General features: G+C 43.1%; 6 protein-coding genes across 11 annotated transcripts in view; 2 read left to right on the forward strand and 4 right to left on the reverse strand.

The window, feature by feature from the left end:
• LOC135333950 (sushi, von Willebrand factor type A, EGF and pentraxin domain-containing protein 1-like) overlaps positions 1 to 560 on the forward strand; it is a 39,599-nt gene extending 39,039 nt beyond the window's left edge. For both annotated transcript variants that reach the window (XM_064528976.1, XM_064528975.1), the window contains one exon: positions 9 to 560. In XM_064528976.1, coding sequence (XP_064385046.1) covers positions 9 to 346 — 338 coding nt within the window. In that variant the 3' untranslated portion in view covers positions 347 to 560. The remainder of the gene's footprint in view (positions 1 to 8) is intronic.
• On the reverse strand, positions 501 to 12,445 carry LOC135333952 (uncharacterized). Of its 4 annotated transcripts, XM_064528981.1 has the most exons (35): positions 12,363 to 12,445; positions 11,983 to 12,219; positions 11,903 to 11,937; positions 11,702 to 11,839; positions 11,360 to 11,535; positions 11,087 to 11,199; positions 10,969 to 11,034; positions 10,728 to 10,858; positions 10,280 to 10,395; positions 9,851 to 9,992; positions 9,366 to 9,531; positions 8,928 to 9,172; positions 8,201 to 8,255; positions 8,078 to 8,136; positions 7,812 to 7,945; positions 7,314 to 7,435; positions 6,984 to 7,094; positions 6,638 to 6,787; positions 5,918 to 5,992; positions 5,788 to 5,870; positions 5,020 to 5,211; positions 4,564 to 4,732; positions 4,296 to 4,391; positions 4,054 to 4,113; positions 3,909 to 3,982; positions 3,725 to 3,791; positions 3,514 to 3,621; positions 3,256 to 3,378; positions 3,012 to 3,119; positions 2,744 to 2,839; positions 2,578 to 2,675; positions 2,415 to 2,487; positions 1,550 to 1,708; positions 1,073 to 1,201; positions 501 to 742 (listed from the first exon to the last, which is right to left on the reverse strand). In XM_064528981.1, exons 2-35 carry the CDS (start codon positions 12,163 to 12,165, stop codon positions 593 to 595), a joined length of 4,002 nt encoding a protein of 1,333 aa, XP_064385051.1. In that variant the 5' UTR covers positions 12,166 to 12,219; positions 12,363 to 12,445; the 3' UTR covers positions 501 to 592. The 4 variants fall into 4 exon arrangements, 3 of the variants coding, with proteins under 3 accessions (XP_064385051.1, XP_064385052.1, XP_064385053.1); XM_064528982.1 differs by lacking the exons at positions 11,903 to 11,937; positions 12,363 to 12,445 and having other exon boundaries at positions 11,983 to 12,124; XR_010394144.1 differs by lacking the exons at positions 501 to 742; positions 1,073 to 1,201; positions 1,550 to 1,708 and having other exon boundaries at positions 3,012 to 3,199.
• Positions 12,446 to 12,471: 26 nt separating this feature from the next.
• Positions 12,472 to 15,826, forward strand: LOC135333954 (fibrous sheath CABYR-binding protein-like). Of its 2 annotated transcripts, none has more exons than XM_064528984.1 (7): positions 12,472 to 12,758; positions 12,890 to 13,827; positions 13,887 to 14,012; positions 14,078 to 14,126; positions 14,186 to 15,375; positions 15,432 to 15,507; positions 15,580 to 15,826. In XM_064528984.1, exons 1-7 carry the CDS (start codon positions 12,539 to 12,541, stop codon positions 15,699 to 15,701), a joined length of 2,721 nt encoding a protein of 906 aa, XP_064385054.1. In that variant the 5' UTR covers positions 12,472 to 12,538; the 3' UTR covers positions 15,702 to 15,826. The 2 variants fall into 2 exon arrangements, with proteins under 2 accessions (XP_064385054.1, XP_064385055.1); XM_064528985.1 differs by having other exon boundaries at positions 15,460 to 15,507; positions 15,580 to 15,816.
• Positions 15,827 to 15,842: 16 nt separating this feature from the next.
• LOC135333956 (tripeptidyl-peptidase 1-like) lies at positions 15,843 to 17,650 on the reverse strand. Its single transcript, XM_064528989.1, has one exon. The coding sequence runs from the start codon at positions 17,568 to 17,570 to the stop codon at positions 15,990 to 15,992; it is 1,581 nt and encodes a 526-aa protein (XP_064385059.1). The 5' UTR covers positions 17,571 to 17,650; the 3' UTR covers positions 15,843 to 15,989.
• Positions 17,651 to 17,733: 83 nt separating this feature from the next.
• On the reverse strand, positions 17,734 to 19,439 carry LOC135333958 (tripeptidyl-peptidase 1-like). The gene has a single exon (XM_064528990.1). The coding sequence runs from the start codon at positions 19,400 to 19,402 to the stop codon at positions 17,843 to 17,845; it is 1,560 nt and encodes a 519-aa protein (XP_064385060.1). The 5' UTR covers positions 19,403 to 19,439; the 3' UTR covers positions 17,734 to 17,842.
• Positions 19,440 to 19,548: 109 nt separating this feature from the next.
• Positions 19,549 to 21,310, reverse strand: LOC135333978 (tripeptidyl-peptidase 1-like). The gene has a single exon (XM_064529012.1). The coding sequence runs from the start codon at positions 21,232 to 21,234 to the stop codon at positions 19,636 to 19,638; it is 1,599 nt and encodes a 532-aa protein (XP_064385082.1). The 5' UTR covers positions 21,235 to 21,310; the 3' UTR covers positions 19,549 to 19,635.
• Between the last annotated feature and the right edge of the window lie 52 nt (positions 21,311 to 21,362).

Consider the following 21,362-nt stretch of genomic DNA (forward strand, 5'->3'; position numbering starts at 1 on the left):
ATTCTTAGGTACCACGGGGTTCATGCTAAGAGGAGAAACCTTTGCTAATACCAGTAGTATCTCCCTTGAAGATATCGGTGAAACTGATGAAGCTCTCATCTTCCAAACAGAAATTAAGGATTGCTGCAGAGTGCAAAAGATCGGACAATGTTACTATCCTAACGGTGTTGAAGTGGGGACTAAAGCTGCCAGGAATGAAATGTATCGCAACCGTGATTCACAAATGGTTCGACTCAATAAGGTTGATGTATTCACTGGTCAAGCTGCAATCCCTGGACTGTACTGTTGTACTGTGCCCAACAACGATGGTATCCTTCACCGAATATGTGCAAATATCACAGTTTGATTGTCATGAACTTGCGAAAGCTGACTTTGTAACTAAATAATTCACTCTAGCTCTCCTTTTATTTGCAGAACAATAATATTTATCATAATCTGTTTGTGTAGTTAGTAAACCATCCATTGAGTTTTAATATTTTTAAGTATAGGTATATAGTATATACGTATGTAAAACATTTCATGTATGTCAAATTTCAACAAAAATAGATTGATTTAAACTGTGTCTAAAACGTTATACATGTATAGTCAGTTCTCATTGCCATCCATAATTAGTGGGCTCTCGTACGACTGACTTGGCAGCAGCTGTAGCAGCCGCGTTGCTATTAAGACCAGCCCGAGAGATGATGGGTTGACCTTTGGACCCAATCCTGGCTTCACCCTTCCGCACAAGGTCTATAGCCAGCTGCAGTGGAGGGGAGGGGGGGTTAGAAGATAACATGATTGTAACTAGGAACGTGATTGCAAGCTTGAGAGGTAGGGGGAGAAGGTGGTGGTATATAGTGGCCGGCTTAATCAATGGACAATGGTACGGGGACTCTTTTCAGCTGCCACAAGTTCAATTCCGTGTATGTAATTTATGATTTTCTGAAAGCTTAGAAAGAATGTCCATATTTTGGGAGACGCCAATATGGCCATGGAATAGCTTATAGCCCATGAAATAATGGCCCTAAAACAAAGTTGCATGGATTCATTTGTCTAAGCAACATCCACATCAGCTAATGCCACAACACACCTCTACACTGTCCTTGTGTGCAAACTCTACCAGAGCATATTTGGCTTTATCAAAAGTTGTCTTCCTTTTTCGATGCTTCTCAATCTTCACACTCTTAATGGCACCGCATTTCTTGGAGTAGAACATTTTCTATAATGCCGTGCAGTGAGGAGGAGTAAACATTATCACAGTATCTCATCTATGCAGTCAACACACACTAACAAAACGCATGTATGTAATGTATGTGCACTAGTACAAGCACTGCAGACTCGCGAAAATACGCCCAGTCCTCTCTAAAGCATCAAGTTCTGCACGAAAATGGTGGGCGTATTTTCGCGTGTCTATGATACAATATGAGAATAAGCTTGTGGTGGAGTGTACGAGAAAGCAAGGCTCAGCACCTAACATATAAAATAAGACACTGACAAAATGCAATCACTAGATAATGGACTCGCTCTATAATTATACATAAGATCTCTAAGTACATGTAGTAAGTACCTTGATCATGTCTGGAGTGATGTTGGTGGAGAGGGGTGATACAAATACAGTCCTCTCCATCCTCTCCGGGTCTCGGTACTCCGCCCGTCCAGCAAGGTCAAAGGTTATCTCCCGTGGGCATTCATTGAGTTGAGTCATGATGGTGACAAGGGTTTCATACTACAGGGAATACAATACAGCAGTCGAGTGTGTCTAGCACACGTGAAAGTACAAGTTGAATGTACATGTACATGTAGATGGCATGTAAAGATAATAATGGTTCTCAAGCTTGAGGAGCAGACTTGCTACTACCGTAAGACCTCGATTTAAGGCGACCCTCCAAATATGCGACACCCAGGAGCTTCAGCAATTTTCTGACCTCTAAAAGTAGTGACAGCTGCGTTGACAATTATTTTTTAATGTCGCGTTCTAAATAGAGGTAAATGTAGCCACTCCCTAGCCTCGATTGTAGCCCATTGGAAAATCAGTGTTTTTAAGCGGCCTGAAATCAAGGCAAGTAGACTCTGTAAAGTTACCTCCAATTAGATGCGACCCTCTAAATATGCGACACCAGGACTTCAATATAATTTTTCAACCTCCAAAAGATGCGACCTCTGGCTTCGTAATTATTAAAAAGTGTCGCTTTAAATCGAGATCTTACGGTAGCCTCCTCCACAGGCCTCTTGAGAAAAGTGGGCGTGGGGACGAGGCAAACATGCTACATGTACCTAACTAAGGGGTGCATAATTCATTTACATTACATTACATTGACACGTACATACAACTACATGGCTGTATTAATCATATTAGACAGGGACGGTGAGCTTCCCCTACACAAACCTGCTAGTAACTACAGCGTGAGAATATAGGTACAGATCATATATACCAGGAGTGAGTTTCCAGCCAGTTTGAGGGTGGACACTTTGCAATGGACTGACTCCACCAGCTGCTTGGCTATCCTACATAGCAATACAGAGCAATTACCTTCAGGGCTGGACAGTTATTATACAGAGTGCAACATAATGCCATGGGTAGCACAGTGGTCTCACTTGATGGCCCACGGGTCAGGAATGTAGTTAAACTTGAGACAGATAGTCTTGAGTGTTTGGTTGACCCCTAGCATCTCCACCAAGGCCGCAGCACCACGCTGTGTGGGTGTGTGTGGGTGGTGATGGATCATATGTCTCTGCATTGTTTAAGTAATCACAATCACACCTTTCTGACTTTGTTGAGACCGAGGTCCAGATACTGCAAATGCTTGTTTGTGTGGAGTGCTTTGCAAATGGCAACTGCTCCAGGCACATCAACATACTAGAACAAGAAGAAACTAATTATTCAAAAGGGACTTCTCACACTATAACAATAATAATTATGAGCATGCAAAATAAAACTTGTAGCTCTAAGCTTGCTACAACAAAAAAGCCAAGTTAGGCAAAATTGATCAAAACTGACGTATTAAAAGTAATTATAAGGTAGTACTTACGTTGCAGAAGAGGTGCAGTTCTCTGAGGAGACAAGAAGGTTTCTCCAGCAAACCAGCAAGGTAGTGTGCGCCAGCTGCTCCAAGTGAATTGTCATCCAACTTGAGCACCTGAGGGAATGAAGATTACCAACCAGCACTTTACTGTACAGCGTGCCTAACAACACGTGCCACTCTGTCCCACACCTCCACTAGTTAAAACAGAATGCATAAATTGTAACGGCATTAATTTTTGATCTTATTATACCTCCAGAGTGGTGTTGTTGGAGAGTCCAGTTGCTAGAATCCTTGCCCCGTGCTTGCCAATGCTGTTAAAGGAGAGGTCGAGACTCGTCAGCGCTGTCTCCTTGGACAGGACCTGCCCTATCACCTGACAATTAAACCAGACATGAAGTAATACACAGTGAATTCAAGTTGGACATCACGATATAAAACTTTTACAATGCAAGAGGTCGACTGGTACTGGCTACTGTGCTATTGATGGTACGATACAAGCTCCACCCACCTCCACCGACTGAGAGCTGAGACCGCAGCGAGACAGGTCAAGGTGCGTCACCTTGGAGAACGTGTGAGAGAAGAATGTCACCAGCTGTTTAGACATCTTGTCATCCAACTGTACGAGGGAGAAAAATTATAGCTTCTTCAACTGAATATGAATCTAACTCTTAGACTATAGTAACACGTAGAGTTACTGGGGCATTATGTGTTGAGCTTACAACGGCAAAGAGTCGTTTATTTGAGCTCAGATTTAGCACAGTAACTGGTGAAATACGGCCCTTAGCTCTGTAAAGAGATGATGATATGGTAAAGGGTCATCAAACAAGTATTGGTAAATTGACACACAATTTGGGTCGATGATTTGCACACACACAGGCACAGGCACAGGCACCACACACTTACTGTTCCACCATGTACTTGACACAGGAGACAGAGAGGTTGTTGTTGCTCAAGTCAACTTCCCTCAAGACACAGTTCTGAAGGCAGTAAAGAAGACTCCTCACACACATGCACTCACAAGCCTTAATTCATGCTAGCTATAGCTCACCTTTGAGACAATGACACTACCAAACGGTGCAGAGTCAGTCACCATCAAGGCTGTTTGAGACTGTAAAGTGGAGAGGGGGGATTTGGTGTTGATTCATACATATATCAATTTAGGAGATAATAATACATGTGATATATAGACCTCCCTTAGAACTACAGAATGCATGTTTTAGCCAATCTCTATGGCATACAGGTGTATTTTAAAGGACCGGTACATCACAGCGAGCGAAACTACACACTTACCAAGTCTAGACTCTCAATGGTGCCATTGGAGGCCAGTGCTTTCATGTTGCTTTGATTAAAGGACCGGGAAAAGCCTGTCACATTCCAAAAACTGACCTGCAACAAGGACATCATCATAACTACATGTAGAGTAGATATTGACAGCAAACTATTACACATCATGATGCACATAACCACCACGTGGCCAACACAGATACTCTCCTATCAGTGGAGGCAGGAAATACAAAGAAGAAGAAGATGCGAGTTATTATACTGAGTTAAAACACACCTTTTTGAGCGAGACTGTGAGAGAGAAGAGCTTTTCTAGAGCATTTGATAGTTCAGTGGTGGACCCGCCCGATTTAAGAGTGATGGCTGTTAGAGAGAGCTCTTCAATGGACGGACTATACGCCAGGTTAGTGATGACAGAAGACAGGCCTATCCCACACTGGTTCTTACTGTATGGGTGGCCACACAGACAGACAAATAATGCTAGCTTTGTCACTCATACAATTCCTACACAAAAGGCTTATCACAGGGATGTGCCCACGGTTGGCCAACACTGGTCCACTTTTGACAACCAAAGTAATAACAATGCATCTCTTATAGGCCTAGTTTACGAGATATCACGCTATAAAATTAATGGGCAAAATATATGGTGTGTTGAATTGTGATTGAGGATTGGAAATAGCCACTACTTTAAATCAGGGCACATCATTGGAAATATAATTGGCCAATCTCTCACCTGAGGTCCAGTTTCTTGATCTTCCTCTTGACGAGTAGCCCCTCAGCCAGAGCCGTCATTCCCTCGTGCGTGATGCGACATGCCTTGAGGTTGAGCTGCTCTAGATTGGGCAGAGAGTGGTGTTTGAGCATGAGCTGTGCTAACATCTCGCTTCCCTTGGTACCCAGGTTGTTGCCCTCCAGGTTTAGACAGCTGCAGAGAAAGGGAAAATTAAGGGTACTTTAGTTATTGGGGTTAGGTCATAAGTCAGTCATACGTGTATAACAATTCAATAGGCTCTGGCATACTCGAGCTTCAAACATCAACTAAAACCCATCTGCACAGTGTATATACTTAATCTGCTATTATTTTGTGTTGACCTTCATAATGTTGTTCCTTGTTAAAAAGCGCTAGCATTTTCCCACGTAGAATACTTGTCAACCACATACATGTAAAGCATAAAATGAAGCCATAATTGACCACATAAGTTCCGGGGCTGAACTCAACTCAACGCAAATAGATTAGTGAAGCTAGGTCTCCATAACTTTGGAATTAAACTGCGAAACTGCAGCATTACGGTACTAGTACTGGGGTGGTGGTACAGCCATAAATAATTACGAAGCTCTGGTCGGTTTCAACTCCTCCACTCTACGCGACAGTTATGAAGCAGAGTACGCATAGCAATCTGACCAGGGCCACTAGCGACCCTTACAATAGACACTCGGGTCGACAGATTAGCCCGCCAAAAGAAATGATTGTACAGAGTAGGGATGAGAGGATCTAACTCACGTAAGACAGTCGCTGGTTAGCTGAGTCTCTGCCAGTTTGGAGACATGGCGATCAGTGATGTCCAGATAAGGCATATCCAACACCTGGACAAAGCATCATCAAGAGAAAGGGGGCAGCATCCATTGCTTACCTTGAGAGCTCCAGCACTTCTGGCCATCCCCTTTACCAGCTCTCTGAACCCTTTCTCTCCAAGGCCCACCTCCCCCTGCAGATAAAGCCATACACTTATATGATGGTAGTATAGATGAAAAGAAGAACTCTGGGAACTAATCAACCATTACAATTCAATTGCAACAACTGTGGCTATTTATCAAACCCTAACATCTACCCACCAGAATCAGAACAACAAAGCTGTGACAGTGACAGTGACAGTGACAGTATGTGCAACACAATACAGCACACAAGAGTAGCAGAGGAGGTCCACAAGAAGGACCACAACCATGAGCCTAACATGATTTTTTGCTCAATCAGTATTTCACCTTCATTGAGAGACTAGCTCCTTTGTATTAAAAACTAGCTAACGATACAAGATAGAGGACTATAACTAAGTGGAGTGCAACACAAAACACATCTCTCTAAAAGGCAAGTTATATGAAAAAGCTGATTTTGTCTTGCAGAGGAGTTCAAAATACACACACATACATATCATCTAAATGTAGACTGCATGACCACCATGTAGATGACCCCATGGTCAATCATAATTATGGTCAATTAAAACCCAGACAAAACAAAGAGGCAGACAATTAAAGCCAAATTTAGAGGTGTATAATTATAAAGGTACACAATTATTACTGGCCATGCATTATAACCCACAAACACTATAGGCATACAAATAAAAGCACAATTGAACCTTGGACATGGTGAGGTGTGTGAGTTGTGGCAGCTGTTGGATGATCTGAGAGAGAAAGTAATAGTTGGAGCGAATATTGTCAGGTGAGAACGTGACCAGGTCAAACCGAGAGAGACAGTCTTTAGAGAGCTCCAATGTCTGGTAGAGCAGCTAGGGAGAGAGGAGGGATAATTATAAGAAGGTGTATTTGATTGCAAAGGAGAGGCCCAAAGTTATGGAAAACACAAATAAAGTGAAGCAATGAACAAAAAAAGTGTAAATTAAATCACATGATAAGAAAACAAAGCTACAACCCAAGGTGAGAGTGAGACTGAGATAAGAAGCAAGGCTAGAAGATGCTCCCCACCTTAAAGTCAGGGTTGTCATTGAGTTTGCTGACCAACTCTTGCAGGTTGTGCTGGAGGTACAAGTGTTTCCAGGGAGACTTGATGCTGGCACTATAGGACTGGGGGAGCTCCTGTAAACAAAAAATTAATATTAATTTACAATGTTTGTTCAATGATGCGTAACAATCATGATGTAAGATGTTATCAACCTGCACGCTTCATTTGCTATATCCACGACCTGATAAAAATTAGCTGGGAAAATTGTCTCCAGTCTCTACCAGCTAACATTTCACGTTGTTTAGAACATACACAATCACGAGCACTACAGTACGTGATTTTTGTTTTCTTACCGTGAGACAGAAACGGGTTTCACAGAGAGTCCTCCACTGGTCCTCGTCGTCATGGAGATGGCTATCAGAGGTCACCATTTCCTGAAGGGGTCGGATTGCTCCCAATCTCTGCTTCTCAAACTCTGTACGCAAAAACATATAGGGGTTAGTAATTAAAGTCTATTTGCGTTGAGTTCAACCCCAGAAGTTATGTGGTCAATTATGACTTCATTTGTGGTGGACAAGTATGCCTGGGACTTCTAATGGAAAATGCTAACTTTTAGCTGGTTGGAGCTTACTAGCTCTACAGCATATAGATAGAAGCGCTTTTTAACAGAGATGGTATATGAAACTTTGAATTTCAGTGAAGTATGACAAAGTTATGACAATTTTATGAAGGTCAAACTCAACACAAATAGACTTTAGGCATAAGTTAGTAGTGTTACACATACTCATTTCAGATACATGTACATGACAGATTTGTGCAGTATTTTGCAATAATAAAAATGTTTTGCATACCTTCTGGAGAGAGAACTTCGATGCCTTTGTCTCCATGGTAGCGCTTCTCTTGTGAGTTGATGATGGCCTGTCTCAACTGAGTGACCATCTCCTCATCGGACAGTGGTTTCTGACCAATCCGTTCATAAAACAACCTGCAGTGGACACAGTGTGAGTCACAACCTAATGAGGCCCTCAAATCATTCAGAATGTGACAATAGGGGGACAGTGGGGAAGATTATTGCTTACTTAACACATATGCGATACTCAAAAATTGCATTATTTACGTGAAGTTGTTGACAGCTCGAATGCTTTTCCTCTCACTGAGCAGCTGGTCTTCATCACTCTGCAGGTGTGTGGGTGTGTGGCAGGTCATGTGATGCTCATCACTATTATATCACAGTACACACCTTGGGTAGGAGGGAGTGATGCTTGTCATACTGATGCACTGGATACACAAACACCCTATATAATGGACAGACCAGGATTACAAATTTGCATTGAATTTTTCATTTCACAAGAGGTCACTTCAACAGAAAAGTCCAGAAGGAAGGTGATGTAACTAATTGTGAAGTCATAGGAAAAAGGCCAAGCTCTAGACCACGTACTACATCATTCCAACCATAGATTGAAGGATAGGAAACGGAGTGGTGCACATGATGATTTTACATTGAATCTGCAGTGGAGCCTCAAAAATGATCTGCGTTACGAGGCTATTAAGCACATTTTTGCCGGGTAACTCCCAAAGCTGTGTTTCCTCGAGACATCATCTCTTTCAGCAATTTATAACACGCCTAGTCCATGAGCCACGTGTAGTACTTGCTAATGACTGACCACACCCAGTAAAAAGAGACTTTCCAATAAAGTTATATGTTCCCAAGGCTGTTTTAGAGCTATTGGAACATATAACGTGTAAGCGTGCTGGTTATGACTACTACAATAGGTATAGACCTTGAAATATTGAAATATAAGTGAGTTGCACGGACTAAGCACAGTTACTTGTAGTTTATTATGCACTGAGTGTAGAAATAGATATTTTTGTGATGGCCTCGATTAAACCGCAGCGTAGCGCGGATGTTACTCGAGATACCAACCGTTTCCTATCCCTCTAACTCTTCAATCTATGCTCCAACATACCTATTAAACACCAGTTGCATCATCAAAAAGCGTAGTCCAGATAAATTGTATGCAGAGAAGCTCTTGGAAATTCTCTGTGTATCAATTTTCTGGTCAGGTTGAGATATGTTCAGCTCAGGGTACTTCTTAATGATTCTCCTTGCGTTTCGATCCTGTGACTCCGATAGATAGGTGGAGGCTAGCTCCTCCCACGTTCCCCCAGTCACCCCTAGTAGCACCACTAGGTGGCCCAAAGCAGGGGTGAACTGTGTGTGTGCGTGGGGGGGGGGGGGTTGCCAGTATAGTGTGGTATTTTTCACTACTTCCTACCAAGAGGTTGGATTTTACCAGATTACCCTATGCTATTCCAGTGTTAATGGGATGTGAAAAGGTGTAAATGACAGAACACTATAGGGCTCACTATCAACACCCCAGGCAACAACAGTGACACTGACTCACATCCACATGCCTCTTAGCTGGGTCACTGAGGAAATTCTTCAAGCTCTCCTTAGCACTGGAGACTAGTGACTGGTGTTGTGAGATGAGCTCCAGGAACAGTCTGTGCATGTAACAGTAGCTGTGCAGGTACCTCAGGGCATCACCTCCACCATCACTATTGGCAAAACTACAGGAGGGGAGAAAGATATACAAATGAGTATGCAATAACCACTTATAATTATTATAATTATTAGAATAAGGCCCACAGCTGTTTAAGTTAGGCCATCCCTTCTGCAGTAAATTCATACACTATACAGGCCAACTCATTCTCTGGCTAGCTAATGACAGGTACACAGTAAATTTACCATTTCATATCACCTACATAATTATATTATCAGTACAACAGAAAACAGATTATTCCCAAATAATAATGATAAGGTATTTGTCATAATTCACTAGCCACATCCTCTCTCTATAGCCAGTACATGAATGGCTGGCTAGCTCACCTGACTGTCAGATGACAGAGAATCCGTGGGAAAAAATCCAAAGCCATCGAAGGTTCAAAATCGTTGGGGCTACCGGCATAGATCGTGCTTAGAGATCGTTGAGCGAGGTGAAGGGAGCGCTCGGGATGAGAGCTCTGAATGTCTGCACGTGAAAGAGAATTAACCAAAGTGATCAACAGACATTAGAAATTGATGATTTAAATTCGAGAATTTGGTTGAGAAATTCTACGCTATTTGGCTCCAGAGCCCTCAGCAGAAATTTTCGTGGGTTCTAATATTCGCGGTTCAATGCCAGGAAACCACACCCACCAATAGCTTTGCATGTGAAATACTGGTGCGTGGGAGTTTATCCCGGTTTTAATTTTCAAGTTAATTGCTCTGCCATCGAAAAACACGAAATTTTGCACCTCAAGAAAATTTACAACTTACAAATTGGAAACCAGTTCGAGAAAGAGACACCCCACGCTTCTTTGACCTTTGACCCTCGGAAAGCATTGAGAGAGATGATGTCTGGCACACAGTTCACATTGTGTACTCTCCCAGTCCTGCATCAGTTGCAACATGTCATGAAAATTAATACCAGTAAGAAGACACCACTGCACTGATTGAGTCTGTAGTAGACCCTCCTCTACCACACAACACCATACACCATGTAGGCCACAGATGAATAAAGTGTCACCAGTAAGGCCATTCATTACTACTCCACTACTCTAACCTCAAGCCACTGATAGGTGATTGGGTGGTACTATACCGCCTCTCCTTTACTGTGGGCACAGTAAGTTAGTAAATACCCAGGATTGCATCACGTGGTAACATGCAGGCTCCACCAACATTTAATGGCCAAAAACTGAGGGCAACTTAAGTAAATGTAATTTACCTGAGGTCCTTGGAGCAGGTTATGCCAATGCCCAGTGGTACCTCAGAGTGCGGCCTCTGTGTGAAGAAGCACACTGCCTCCTCCAGATAGAGGGAGTCCAGGGAGGGGGGAGGTGGCCCATTAGGGTTGACCTGTAGTTGGGGGAGGGAGGTGGGTTGTAACAGTGTTGAGACAAGTTATAGAGCCGGTGGGCTGGGGGGGGACTGTACTTGCACACTGTATCGTGGCTGTATTTACGTACCTCAGAAAATGTGGGCCAGTAGTTTCTTGGTCGATGCTTGCATCCAGTGCAGCTATACCTGAGACTCTAGATCAGAAAATAAAATCATGATAAAATTAATTAGTAACAAACCACCAACCTGTTCCACAGAGAAACGCACTCCACCCTCCCATTTGTTCTTCTCTTGGGCGTAGTCTGTAAGATCCTCGAGATTTTGCAGAGCAATTTCAGCAGTTCCCTCAAACAAGAGAGCTGCAAGAATGAATAACACTCATACATACAGTGGAATCTACAGGCACTTGTAATCTAGTTCAACAAACACAACAAAACACTGAAGGAAGAATTTATATTTTGTTGTACACTACTGCTAGAGGGCAAATGGGAGAATGATTTTCTGGTCAATTAAAAGTACCTTGAAGTTGTATCAAAACACTAGATACAGTGTACGCTGGAGACCACATTTGGTATCTTTGTGAGGTATTTTGTGCAATTCCATCCTCATGGTTTAAGATATCCAGATTAACCCTGTTATTTGAGCTCACACATGGATGTCCAATTCTGCTGAGCATTGTCACTTCTGGTGGGTCCCTAGGGTGTTGAAATATAAACAGGTTGATTGTTGTGAACAAAATTAATATAGCATGAGAAGAATCTGAGTGAATTGCGTAGGATAATTGCATAGTGAGCTGGCCCTATCTGATTGGCTAGAAGTGTTTACACACTGATATACCTGCCCATATGGCATCAGTTGTACCTTGGATAATTGTTTACAAAAGAAATTGAAAAGTGAAAAATTCCTCCCTCATATGGTGTACCCTCAGGTCCTTTTATGTTGCCATGCCACTCAGCAAAGTTGTGTTGGAGTGGGGACACACACACATGGGGCAGGGAGCTGTGTGATAAAACACAGTACATTACCATTACATACAAATCTTAATTAGAGACACTAGCTCACATGTCTTTGATTTGAAGGTACTCTTTGAACAGACGCTGTAAAAAGTAATTAGACTACAATTTACTTAAATATGCATGAACCTTTGTTAGGCTAGATTCTTTGGTGAGATCGACTCTTGCAAGTGTTGCTGATGAGATATCGGAGAGATCAGACACATCTGATTCAGCATATTCTAGCAACTTCTTTGTGGAGATACTGGACGCACCCCATGTGTTGGCATACCTGCCATGCCCCCCTCGTCCTTGTCCACGTCCTCCGCTCATTCTCCCAGAGCTATAATTGGTGATTTTCCAAGTGGGTGTGCTGTGAGGTGGACCCTAATAAATAGAGAACCATAATTATGTTTTTCACGTTTATAGAGCTATTGATTAACAGAGCTCAGTATATACGCACACAATTATAGCAATGGATACACTATGGCAGCAATGCAAGTAGCTAAACCTTGCTCGGAGTCAACCACCTTTTTATCCTGAGGCTTGGGGTCCCATCAGAGTTGTCCATGTGTACGGGTATATATACGTCAATTGATTCTACACTTCCTGTACCCACCCATTAATGGACTGCATTTATAAAACCCACAGACTTGTTTGTTGTCTAGCTAGCTACGTCTACATGTAGTAGGTCCTGCAAGCAGAAATGCCAGGTTATAAGATTACATTGGAGTCGAGCCAAAATGACAAGTTGCAGGTTGGAGTATGTGCAGAGAGCCTCACACATTTGAAGAAGCAAGTGCAGGAAAAGTTTAACTTACCACAAGGACCTCTCAATATTTTCTTGGAAGATGGCACTCTGGTTTGTGATGAGGAATACTTCAAGGTGCTCGAGCCGCAGACCAAGTTCAGAGTCAGGCCACCAGGTAACTGTACTTAGTAAACACTGCACTGCATAACTGGCCTAATGCAGTGTACTTGCAACTATACATCTATTGCATTTTGCCATTGTTTTGCATGTACTGTATAAAATAATTATTATTCCCATTGTGTATAGGCTCTCCTTCAGTGCTTGGAAAGAGGCAACACAACTCTCGCAGTGAAATGTCCCCTCCTACTCCCAAGCGTACGCATGCTGTCCGCCCCCCTGAGCCTGAAATGTTGCCTCCCCCAGTAGCTCACCCAAACACTATCCAATATCAATACTACCACCACCGAGTACCAATGAACCATTCCAGCCATTTTCAACCAATTCAGACGCACCCAGCTCTTTTCTATCCTACTCTACACCATCCTAGACCTCCTCCACAATACACTTCACCACCATCTATGAGCCCGGGCCATTTTCTGCAAGGTCCAAACATGGCACACAATCCAAATTATTTTCCTCCGAACATGACCATTCCCCCAAATCATCCAGAACAGATGTTTCAACCTCAACCACATGTCAACTGCCACAATCCTTATGCAATGAGACTTGTGCCCAATCATCCACCACATCCACCACTTGAACGAGTGAGGCTTCCTCCTCCCCTAGTAAGAGTACCACCAGACACAGAGCAAAGAATCGTTTCTCAACCAAATTCACCTGCCGTTAGCTTAGTTGGGCGTGGCCCGACCCGTCCAGCTACCATTAGCTCGCAACAACCTGAAGTTCAAGCAAATGTCGTGGGTTGTTGTCCTTCATCCTTGTCCACGAGGAAAGAACCAGAAATTCAAGCAAATGTCGTGGGTTGTCGTCCTTCGTCTTTGTCCATGAGGAAAGAACCAGAAGTTCAAGCAAATGCATCGATTAATTCATCCTCTGACCACGCCTCCTCCACGAAGATGGATGAAACAGGAAATGAAATTGAATTATTCGTGCAATACCTCAAAGATGGAAAAATGCCGTTCATTCGTAAAGAATCTGTTGACGAGGGATACTCGAGTCCCTGTGCCACTGCAATTCCCTCCCCATTAACTACAACTGCACCTGTGACTCTTCTCAGTGAAGCCGTAAGTTTGTCCAGTTTTGTCTGGAATTCTCTAACTCACACTCTCTCGTTTGTTTGCAGGTTCTACCCATTGCTGCTGTTTCAAGGACCTCGGAAGCTTTGCAGTCTGAAAGCTCTGAAGCAAGACTCACTAAAGCATTAAGTTTTTCTCGGCTCACTCATATTCTAGCTAACCAACCTAAACCGGTAAGCATTCTGATCAATATTTTTTAGTCTTTCAGGAGACTGTGTGATCATTATTTTTGTTGCAGCTCTCTGACATACTCAAGGCTGACTTAATAATGGACAACAAAGAACCTGGTAATGAATCACATTAATTAATTAATTATTGGACTTTAACTGCTAATAATTACACATAGGTGTTGAAAAGTCCTGTCCAGGAATTGTTAATATTCTCACGTCTACACTGGAGGATCAGACAGCACCTACGAAAGCAACTGATGAAGAAAAGTACCAAACCAAATCTTTAGCAACAGTAACAACAGTTGTTGCTGATGGCCTACCCATACAAATTCGGGAGGAACCTCCAATCGATGATGAGCCACTATCACTCTGTGTAAACATTCCCATTGGTCTAAGGAATGGGAGGATTTATGTGAAACCTCGACCATCATTCTCACCACCATTATGTCCTCCACCACTTTCTCCACCACCATCACCTTCTCCACCATCACCTGTGAACTTGATCATTATTATTGACAGTGACTCTGAGCACGAGAGTATTGAAGCCGAACAACTACCTGAGAGTGTCGAGGCCGAACGACCACCTGATCCCGAGAGTGTCGAGGCCAAACAACCACCTGAGCCCGAGAGCGTTGAGGCCGAACGACCACCTGAGCCTGAGAGTGTTGAGGCCGAACGACCACCTGAGCCCGAGAGTGCTGAGGCCGAACAACCACCTGAGCCCGAGAGCGTTGAGGCCGAACGACCACCTGAGCCTGAGAGTGTTGAGGCCGAACGACCACCTGAGCCCGAGAGTGCTGAGGCCGAACAACCACCTGAGAGTGCTGAGAGCAAACAACCACCTGAGAGTGCTGAGAGCAAACAACCACCTGAGAGTGCTGAGCCAACTGAGCCAGAGATTTTTGACTGTGCTTGTGAGGAGATCACACACACCAGTCTTTCTCGGTGCACAGAAGATCATCTATACAAAGTTTTAGCCACCCTGTACTCAATAGCCCAGGGAAATACTCGTCTAGTACAAACCCAGCCTGAGATCGAGACAATAGTGTCTGAGAATTTGTTGATAACAGAGTCTAAGCCATCTGTGGTGGAGTGTGTGAATGTACTGGCAAGCTCTGATGATCATGATTCTGAATATGTTGGTTTAAACTTGGATGATGTACAAAACATGCTACAGGACACAGACTTTGCAGACAAAGATAAGGAGAGTTGTAGTGGAGATCAGTTGGTTTTGGATGTTGGCCAAGAGATATCAATCAAGATTGGACCTGATCGAATTGAGGAATCAGGAGGTTTGACAAAACTACTACTGAAATCACTGGAACGACCCCAGACTGTGACAGTGCACTCGTCGCCAATTAGTAAGGTTGGTAACGTAACATACCTAGTTAGTGGGTTTATTAAATTATTTGTCATGTGCAGACTATTGACTCACTCTTGGTACATGCAGACTCACTGTGTGAGGATGATGTTGGTCTCATCAGACAGTTCTTGAAAGGTAAGTGAAAAAAACATGCACGCTCATGTCTGGAAATTCATGATAGTTATTATTGTTCTCCTATATACGCAGGTACTCCCATGGATCCAAGATTGAAAGTCAAAACTTTTCCGATCAGTGTATTAAATGATGGACATACTTTATTTATTCGTCTTAACTTTGCTTCTGGTGAATGGCAAGGCTATGTTGTATGATGCGATTCAATCTATTTTGTGTTATTAATCGTTATTTTCTTGGTATCTCCCCAACCAACTTTTATTCAACCATACAATAATATACATGCTGTGCAATTTGATTTGAATACATGCAGTTGTGCCTATTCTGATGGTTCCCTGTGACAGTAAATAAACTAATGAGCATAATTCAAACAAACATACAAAATTAATATATAAATACACATCAGTAAAAAAGTTATTATGGCAATACAATGTCATTTTCAGCAAATTAAGTTATTAATCATGCTTCAACAGCAGCAGCCAATCTTAAACAAGTCCTTTCAATAGCCCAAAATTGGGGCTTCCCCATCCAGAAGCTGGGTCCCAACCTTTGACAGCCTCAAATCCCCTGCACACGCCGTTGCCGTTGTTACCGTTGACAATATCAAAAAATCCATTTCCTTTGAGAGTCATGTACAGTAACGGGTTGAGGAAACCGAGTGTTTTTTGTCCTTTGTTGAGTCGAACATCGTTAAGAATCGAGATAATCCCAGCCACAGTGGGAGCTGCACAGCTAGTACCACCAACTGGTATCGCCTGCCCGTACTCAATTACCTCAAAGTTGACTGCAAATGCACTAACATCGGGATATGCGCGTCCGCTGACATTAAAATGTGATACAGAAGGTCCCTTTCCACTGTCCAAATAAGCTTTAACTGCATCTTTTTGATAGTCTGGCATTCCGAAATAGTTTGAGAATCCACCTCCACCAGATGACCATACTGTATCAAGACTGATCGTTCCTCCGACCGCAGTGATGTACGGACTACTAGTGGGCCAGTTAGGGGTGAACATTTGAGCACCATTACATTCAACTCCACTGTCACCAGTAGCTAATAAAACCGTGCGACCGGATATTCCAAACTTCATGAATTCAGCGTCCACTCGGGTTAGATAATCAGTGGCAATGGAGGATTCGTCATCTCCATAACTTGCTGAATGGACCCAGGGGGAGCTAGTAGTGTTGACTTGACTGACAATCCAGGAAAGAAAATCTTCTTGCTTATTGTTGGAATAGGTGGAAACTGAAATAAACCAAGTGTCAACGTTTCTACCAGTAGCACTGATGTACTGCACATCGAGGTTGGCCTCAATGCCTGGGTTTGTAGGCCTGTCTTTTCCAACAATCTTTGCAATTGGTTTTGCAGGAATATCAAATCTCTTCTGAAATGTCTGCAAATCGGAAGCATCGAAATACTGTTTTAGGAATGCTGCAATAGCTTGTGAATTATTAGCGTTAGAAGAGGTATAGCCTGAAATATTGTAGTCCTTGTCAATGGATTTAGGTGTCACGCTAACGCCAGTTTTCGGTGCACCTTGTTGTGGTTTACGTTCTTTGTAATTAGTTCCCGATTCCAGTAAGGTTAGTCCTGATAGAAAATCAACATGCTCTTTCAGAGAGACTGGAACAACGTGGTGGAAAGAAGTTACAATCTTTGATCCATCAGTCGTGCTTTCAAATTCGAGCAATTGAGTATTAAAATATTGCTCAACATTTTCAAAAGGAACCAAGGCGACAACGAAATCTCGTCCGATAGTAAAATCAATTTTGCTTGCTCCCATCGACTCCAAAGCTTCAGTGACGACTTTCACAGATTCTGGTTCTCCATACACGTACTGAGCAATCTCGTCAAAGTTCATGTAGTCAGTGTAGTGTGGAGAGTCTGGGTAGGACACAGCTTTGAGTTTGTCTTTGAGCCAGTCCGGGTTGTGCTGCTTGATTGCAAAGGTGAGCTTCACCTCATGGCCTGGAGATGGTTTTCCAGTTATAGTCCATTCATCTGGTCCGGCGTGAATGCAGCAGGCGAGGCTACAGAGGAGCAGCGCATACAACACTGTAGTCTTCATGGTTAGATGAGTATCAACTCTATTAAAATCTGTGGTGTTACTCTGGTGTGAAACCTTCTGATCATTATCACATGATGGAATCAGAACCCCACAACACACGAGCTCTTGCTATGAATATCTGCATGTGTGAGTGGGGGAGGGGCTGCTCAATCAAAACACCTCATTCATTACTATGTTATGCAGACATCATGCAGGGGGTGTACACAAACATAAAATTATGTATGGATAAAAACACTCATGAAGCATTTGAACAATAGCTGAGTGTACAAACACTAAATGAGACTTTTTAGCAGTCCAAAGTTAGGGCTTCCCCAGCCAGACGCAGGGTCCCATCCTTTGATGGCTTTGAATCCTCCACACTCTCCACCATCACCATTAGCCCCTTTGGTAACATCATAGAACCCGTTGCCTTTGAGCGAGTACAATAGAGGGTTGAGAAAGCCGAGAGTCTTTTGTCCGTTGTTGATTCGAATATCATTCAGAATTGATATTATTCCGGCTACTGCAGGAGTGGAGAGACTCGTACCATCAACAGACAGATCTTTGCCATTTAGTATGTATTCATAGTTAGTTGCAAAGGCACTGATATCAGGGTAAGCACGTCCACTTGCATTGAAGAGAGAGTGCGAAGGTGTCTGTCCACTTTTCAAATATGCATCAACCACTTCTTTCTGCCAGTCGGGCATTGAGAACACATTAGAGAAACCACCCCCTCCTTCAGCCCATACAGTATCCATGCTGATTGTTCCTCCCACTGATGTGACGTGAGGACTACTTCCTGGCCACTCCGGATTAAATATTCCATTCAAACATTGAGCTCCTCCATCCCCTGAAGCAAATAGCACCGTGCGACCAGATATTCCAAATTTCATGAACTCATTATCCACTCTAGTCAAATAGTCACTCTCTGTTTTGCGTTCCTCAGAACCGTAGCTCACAGAATGCACCCAAGGAGAGTTTGTTGTGTTCACCTGTGCTACAATCCATGATAGGAACAGACCACTACTATCGATGGAAATAAACCATGTGTCAACATTTCTACCTGTAGCACTGATGTACTCAACGTCAGACGTAGCTTCAGAACCAGGTTGGCTTGGTGTGTTACGTCCGACAATTTTTGTGATCGGCTTCGAGGGTAGATTAAATTTCTTTTGAAACATTTGCAAATCTGAAGGATCAAAATACTGTCCTATAAATGCCGCCACAGCTTGAGAATTTTGAGGACTCGTAGAAGTATAGCCAGATATGTTGTATTGTTTGTCAATGTATGCAGGAGTTACATGAATCTTCGAATTTTGAGGAGAACTTCTGAGCTTGACTTTCTCACATTTTTTCCCTGGGAGTTCAAATCCAGACAAAAAATCAATGTGTTTCTTCATAGACATTGGAATGTTGTATGTCGGAGATGCAACGACCATCATTCCATCACACCCTCTGTTCACAAACTTGTAAAAATTTGCATTGAAGTATTCTTCAGCTGCTTTGACAGGAACCCAGGCGACAACGAAATCTCGTCCGATAGTAAAGTCTATTTCGTTTGCTCCCATCGACTCCAAAGCTTCAGTGACGACTTTCACAGATTCTGGTTCTCCATACACGTACTGAGCAATTTCACCGAAGTTCATGTAGTCAGTGTAGTGTGGAGAGTCTGGGTAGGACACAGCTTTGAGTTTGTCCTTGAGCCAGTCCGGGTTGTGCTGCTTGATTGCAAAGGTGAGCTTCACCTCATGGCCTGGAGATGGCTTTTCAGTTATAGTCCATTCATCTAGCCTGGCGTGAATGCAGCAGGTGAGGCTGCAGAGGAGCAGTGCACACAACATTGTAGTCTTCATGGCTAGCTAGCTGTATATATTATGTCAAGTGTACTATACTACTGCATGCAGGGGGGAGGGGCTGCCTCTAGATCGATCGCCTTGCTGCTGCAGTTCATTCACCAGCCGCCCTCTAACAGAAAATGTTCCTAATAAAAATTAGCTACTTGTTGAAAATACAAAGAGATCATGTAAACAAAATAATGCATGTATTACTATTCATGTAGAAGTTATAACTATACAACCTCAATACACTACACAAGGTCCTTTAGCAGTCCAAAGTTTGGGTTCCCCCATCCAGAGGCAGGGTCCCATCCCGAAACAGCGTTAAATCCCTTACAGCCAAAGCCTCCATTAGAACCATCCGTCACATCAAAGAAGCCTTTGCCTTGGAGTTGCATGTACAGCAGAGGATTCAGAAAACCAAGTGTCTTCATTCCTTTGTTTAGTAGAACGTCATTCAGACTAGCCACAATGCCAGCAAATGTGGGAGCAGCACAACTTGTACCAGACACAGGTGCTGGAATACCATCATCGATAATGATAAAGTCCGTTGAAAACGCACTAACATCAGGATAAGCACGTCCAGACGTGTTAAAAAGATCTTTATTAGGGACATCATTGCCTTTTAGGTAAGCTTCAACTACAGCTTTCTGATACTCAGGCATTGGGAAGACATTCGAGAAACCACCACCCCCTTCGGACCATACGGAAGTAAGGCTCGTTGTACCCCCCACAGCGGTTATATAGGGACTACTTGTTGGCCATTCGGGAGTATATTTGCCACCAGTACCACAATCTGCACCGCTGTCGCCAGAAGCAAATAAAACGGTTCGTCCGGAAATTCCAAATTTCATGAATTCATTATCCACTCGATTTGCATAGTCCACATCGATTGAGTTCTCCTCATCACCATAGCTTGCAGAATGAACCCAGGGAGAGTCAGTAGTGTTCACTTGTGCTGTGATCCATGAGAGGAAATCTTCTTGCTTTCCATTGTAGGTGGAGATCGAAATAAACCAGGTGTCCACGTTACGTCCTGTGGCAGAGATGTACTGTACATCGAGGTTGGCTTCAGCTCCAGGATCGTCGTCAACGTTCTTCCCAACAACTTTTGCAATCGCTTTCACCGGAAGTTTGTAGAGTTCCTGAAACTTCTTCAAATCAGTTGGATCGAAATATTGCTTTAGGAAAGCAGCCACAGCCTGCGAATTGTTTTTGTTTGTAGATACATAGTCGGATGTGTTGTACTTCTCAGCAATGATCTTAGGAGTTACGATAATTAATTTATCACCGCCGACTGGTTTCTTTTCAACGGGCTTGGACGGATAACCTGGGAAGATAATGAAACCCGACACAAAGTCAATGTGTTTCTTTAAACTCAAAGGTACAGTGTAGTACAGTGATGATACGATATTCAATCCAGATATTTCATTATGTTTGAACTCCAGGAAATTTGCTTGAAAGAACTTCTCGGCAGCTTCAAAAGGAACCCAGGCGACAACGAAATCTCGTCCGATAGTAAAGTCTATTTTGTTTGCTCCCATCGACTCCAAAGCTTCAGTGACGACTTTAACAGATTCTGGTTTTCCATACACGTACTGAGCAATCTCGTCAAAGTTCATGTAGTCAGTGTAGTGTGGAGAGTCTGGGTAGGACACAGCTTTGAGTTTGTCCTTGAGCCAGTCCGGGTTGTGCTGCTTGATTGCAAAGGTGAGCTTCACCTCATGCCCTGGAGATGGCTTTCCAGTTATAGTCCATCCTTGAGCAGACCATTGTCCTTCTTTAGGTATGGCCACAGTGCTTACAGCAAGGCAGAGCAAGCAGAAGCTAGAGACCAAAACAACTCCCATGTTGTTTTAGTAAATTGTAGATCCTTTACAGAGTGCCAGTGCCAATTAATTAGTGGACATGTGACATGCATGGTGGTTTTGACTAGCATCCCATTATTATTTGCATGGTAAGAATCACAGCAATTAAG

The sequence above is a fragment of the Halichondria panicea genome, chromosome 3 (assembly GCF_963675165.1).
Source record: "Halichondria panicea chromosome 3, odHalPani1.1, whole genome shotgun sequence".
Lineage (NCBI taxonomy): Eukaryota > Metazoa > Porifera > Demospongiae > Suberitida > Halichondriidae > Halichondria > Halichondria panicea.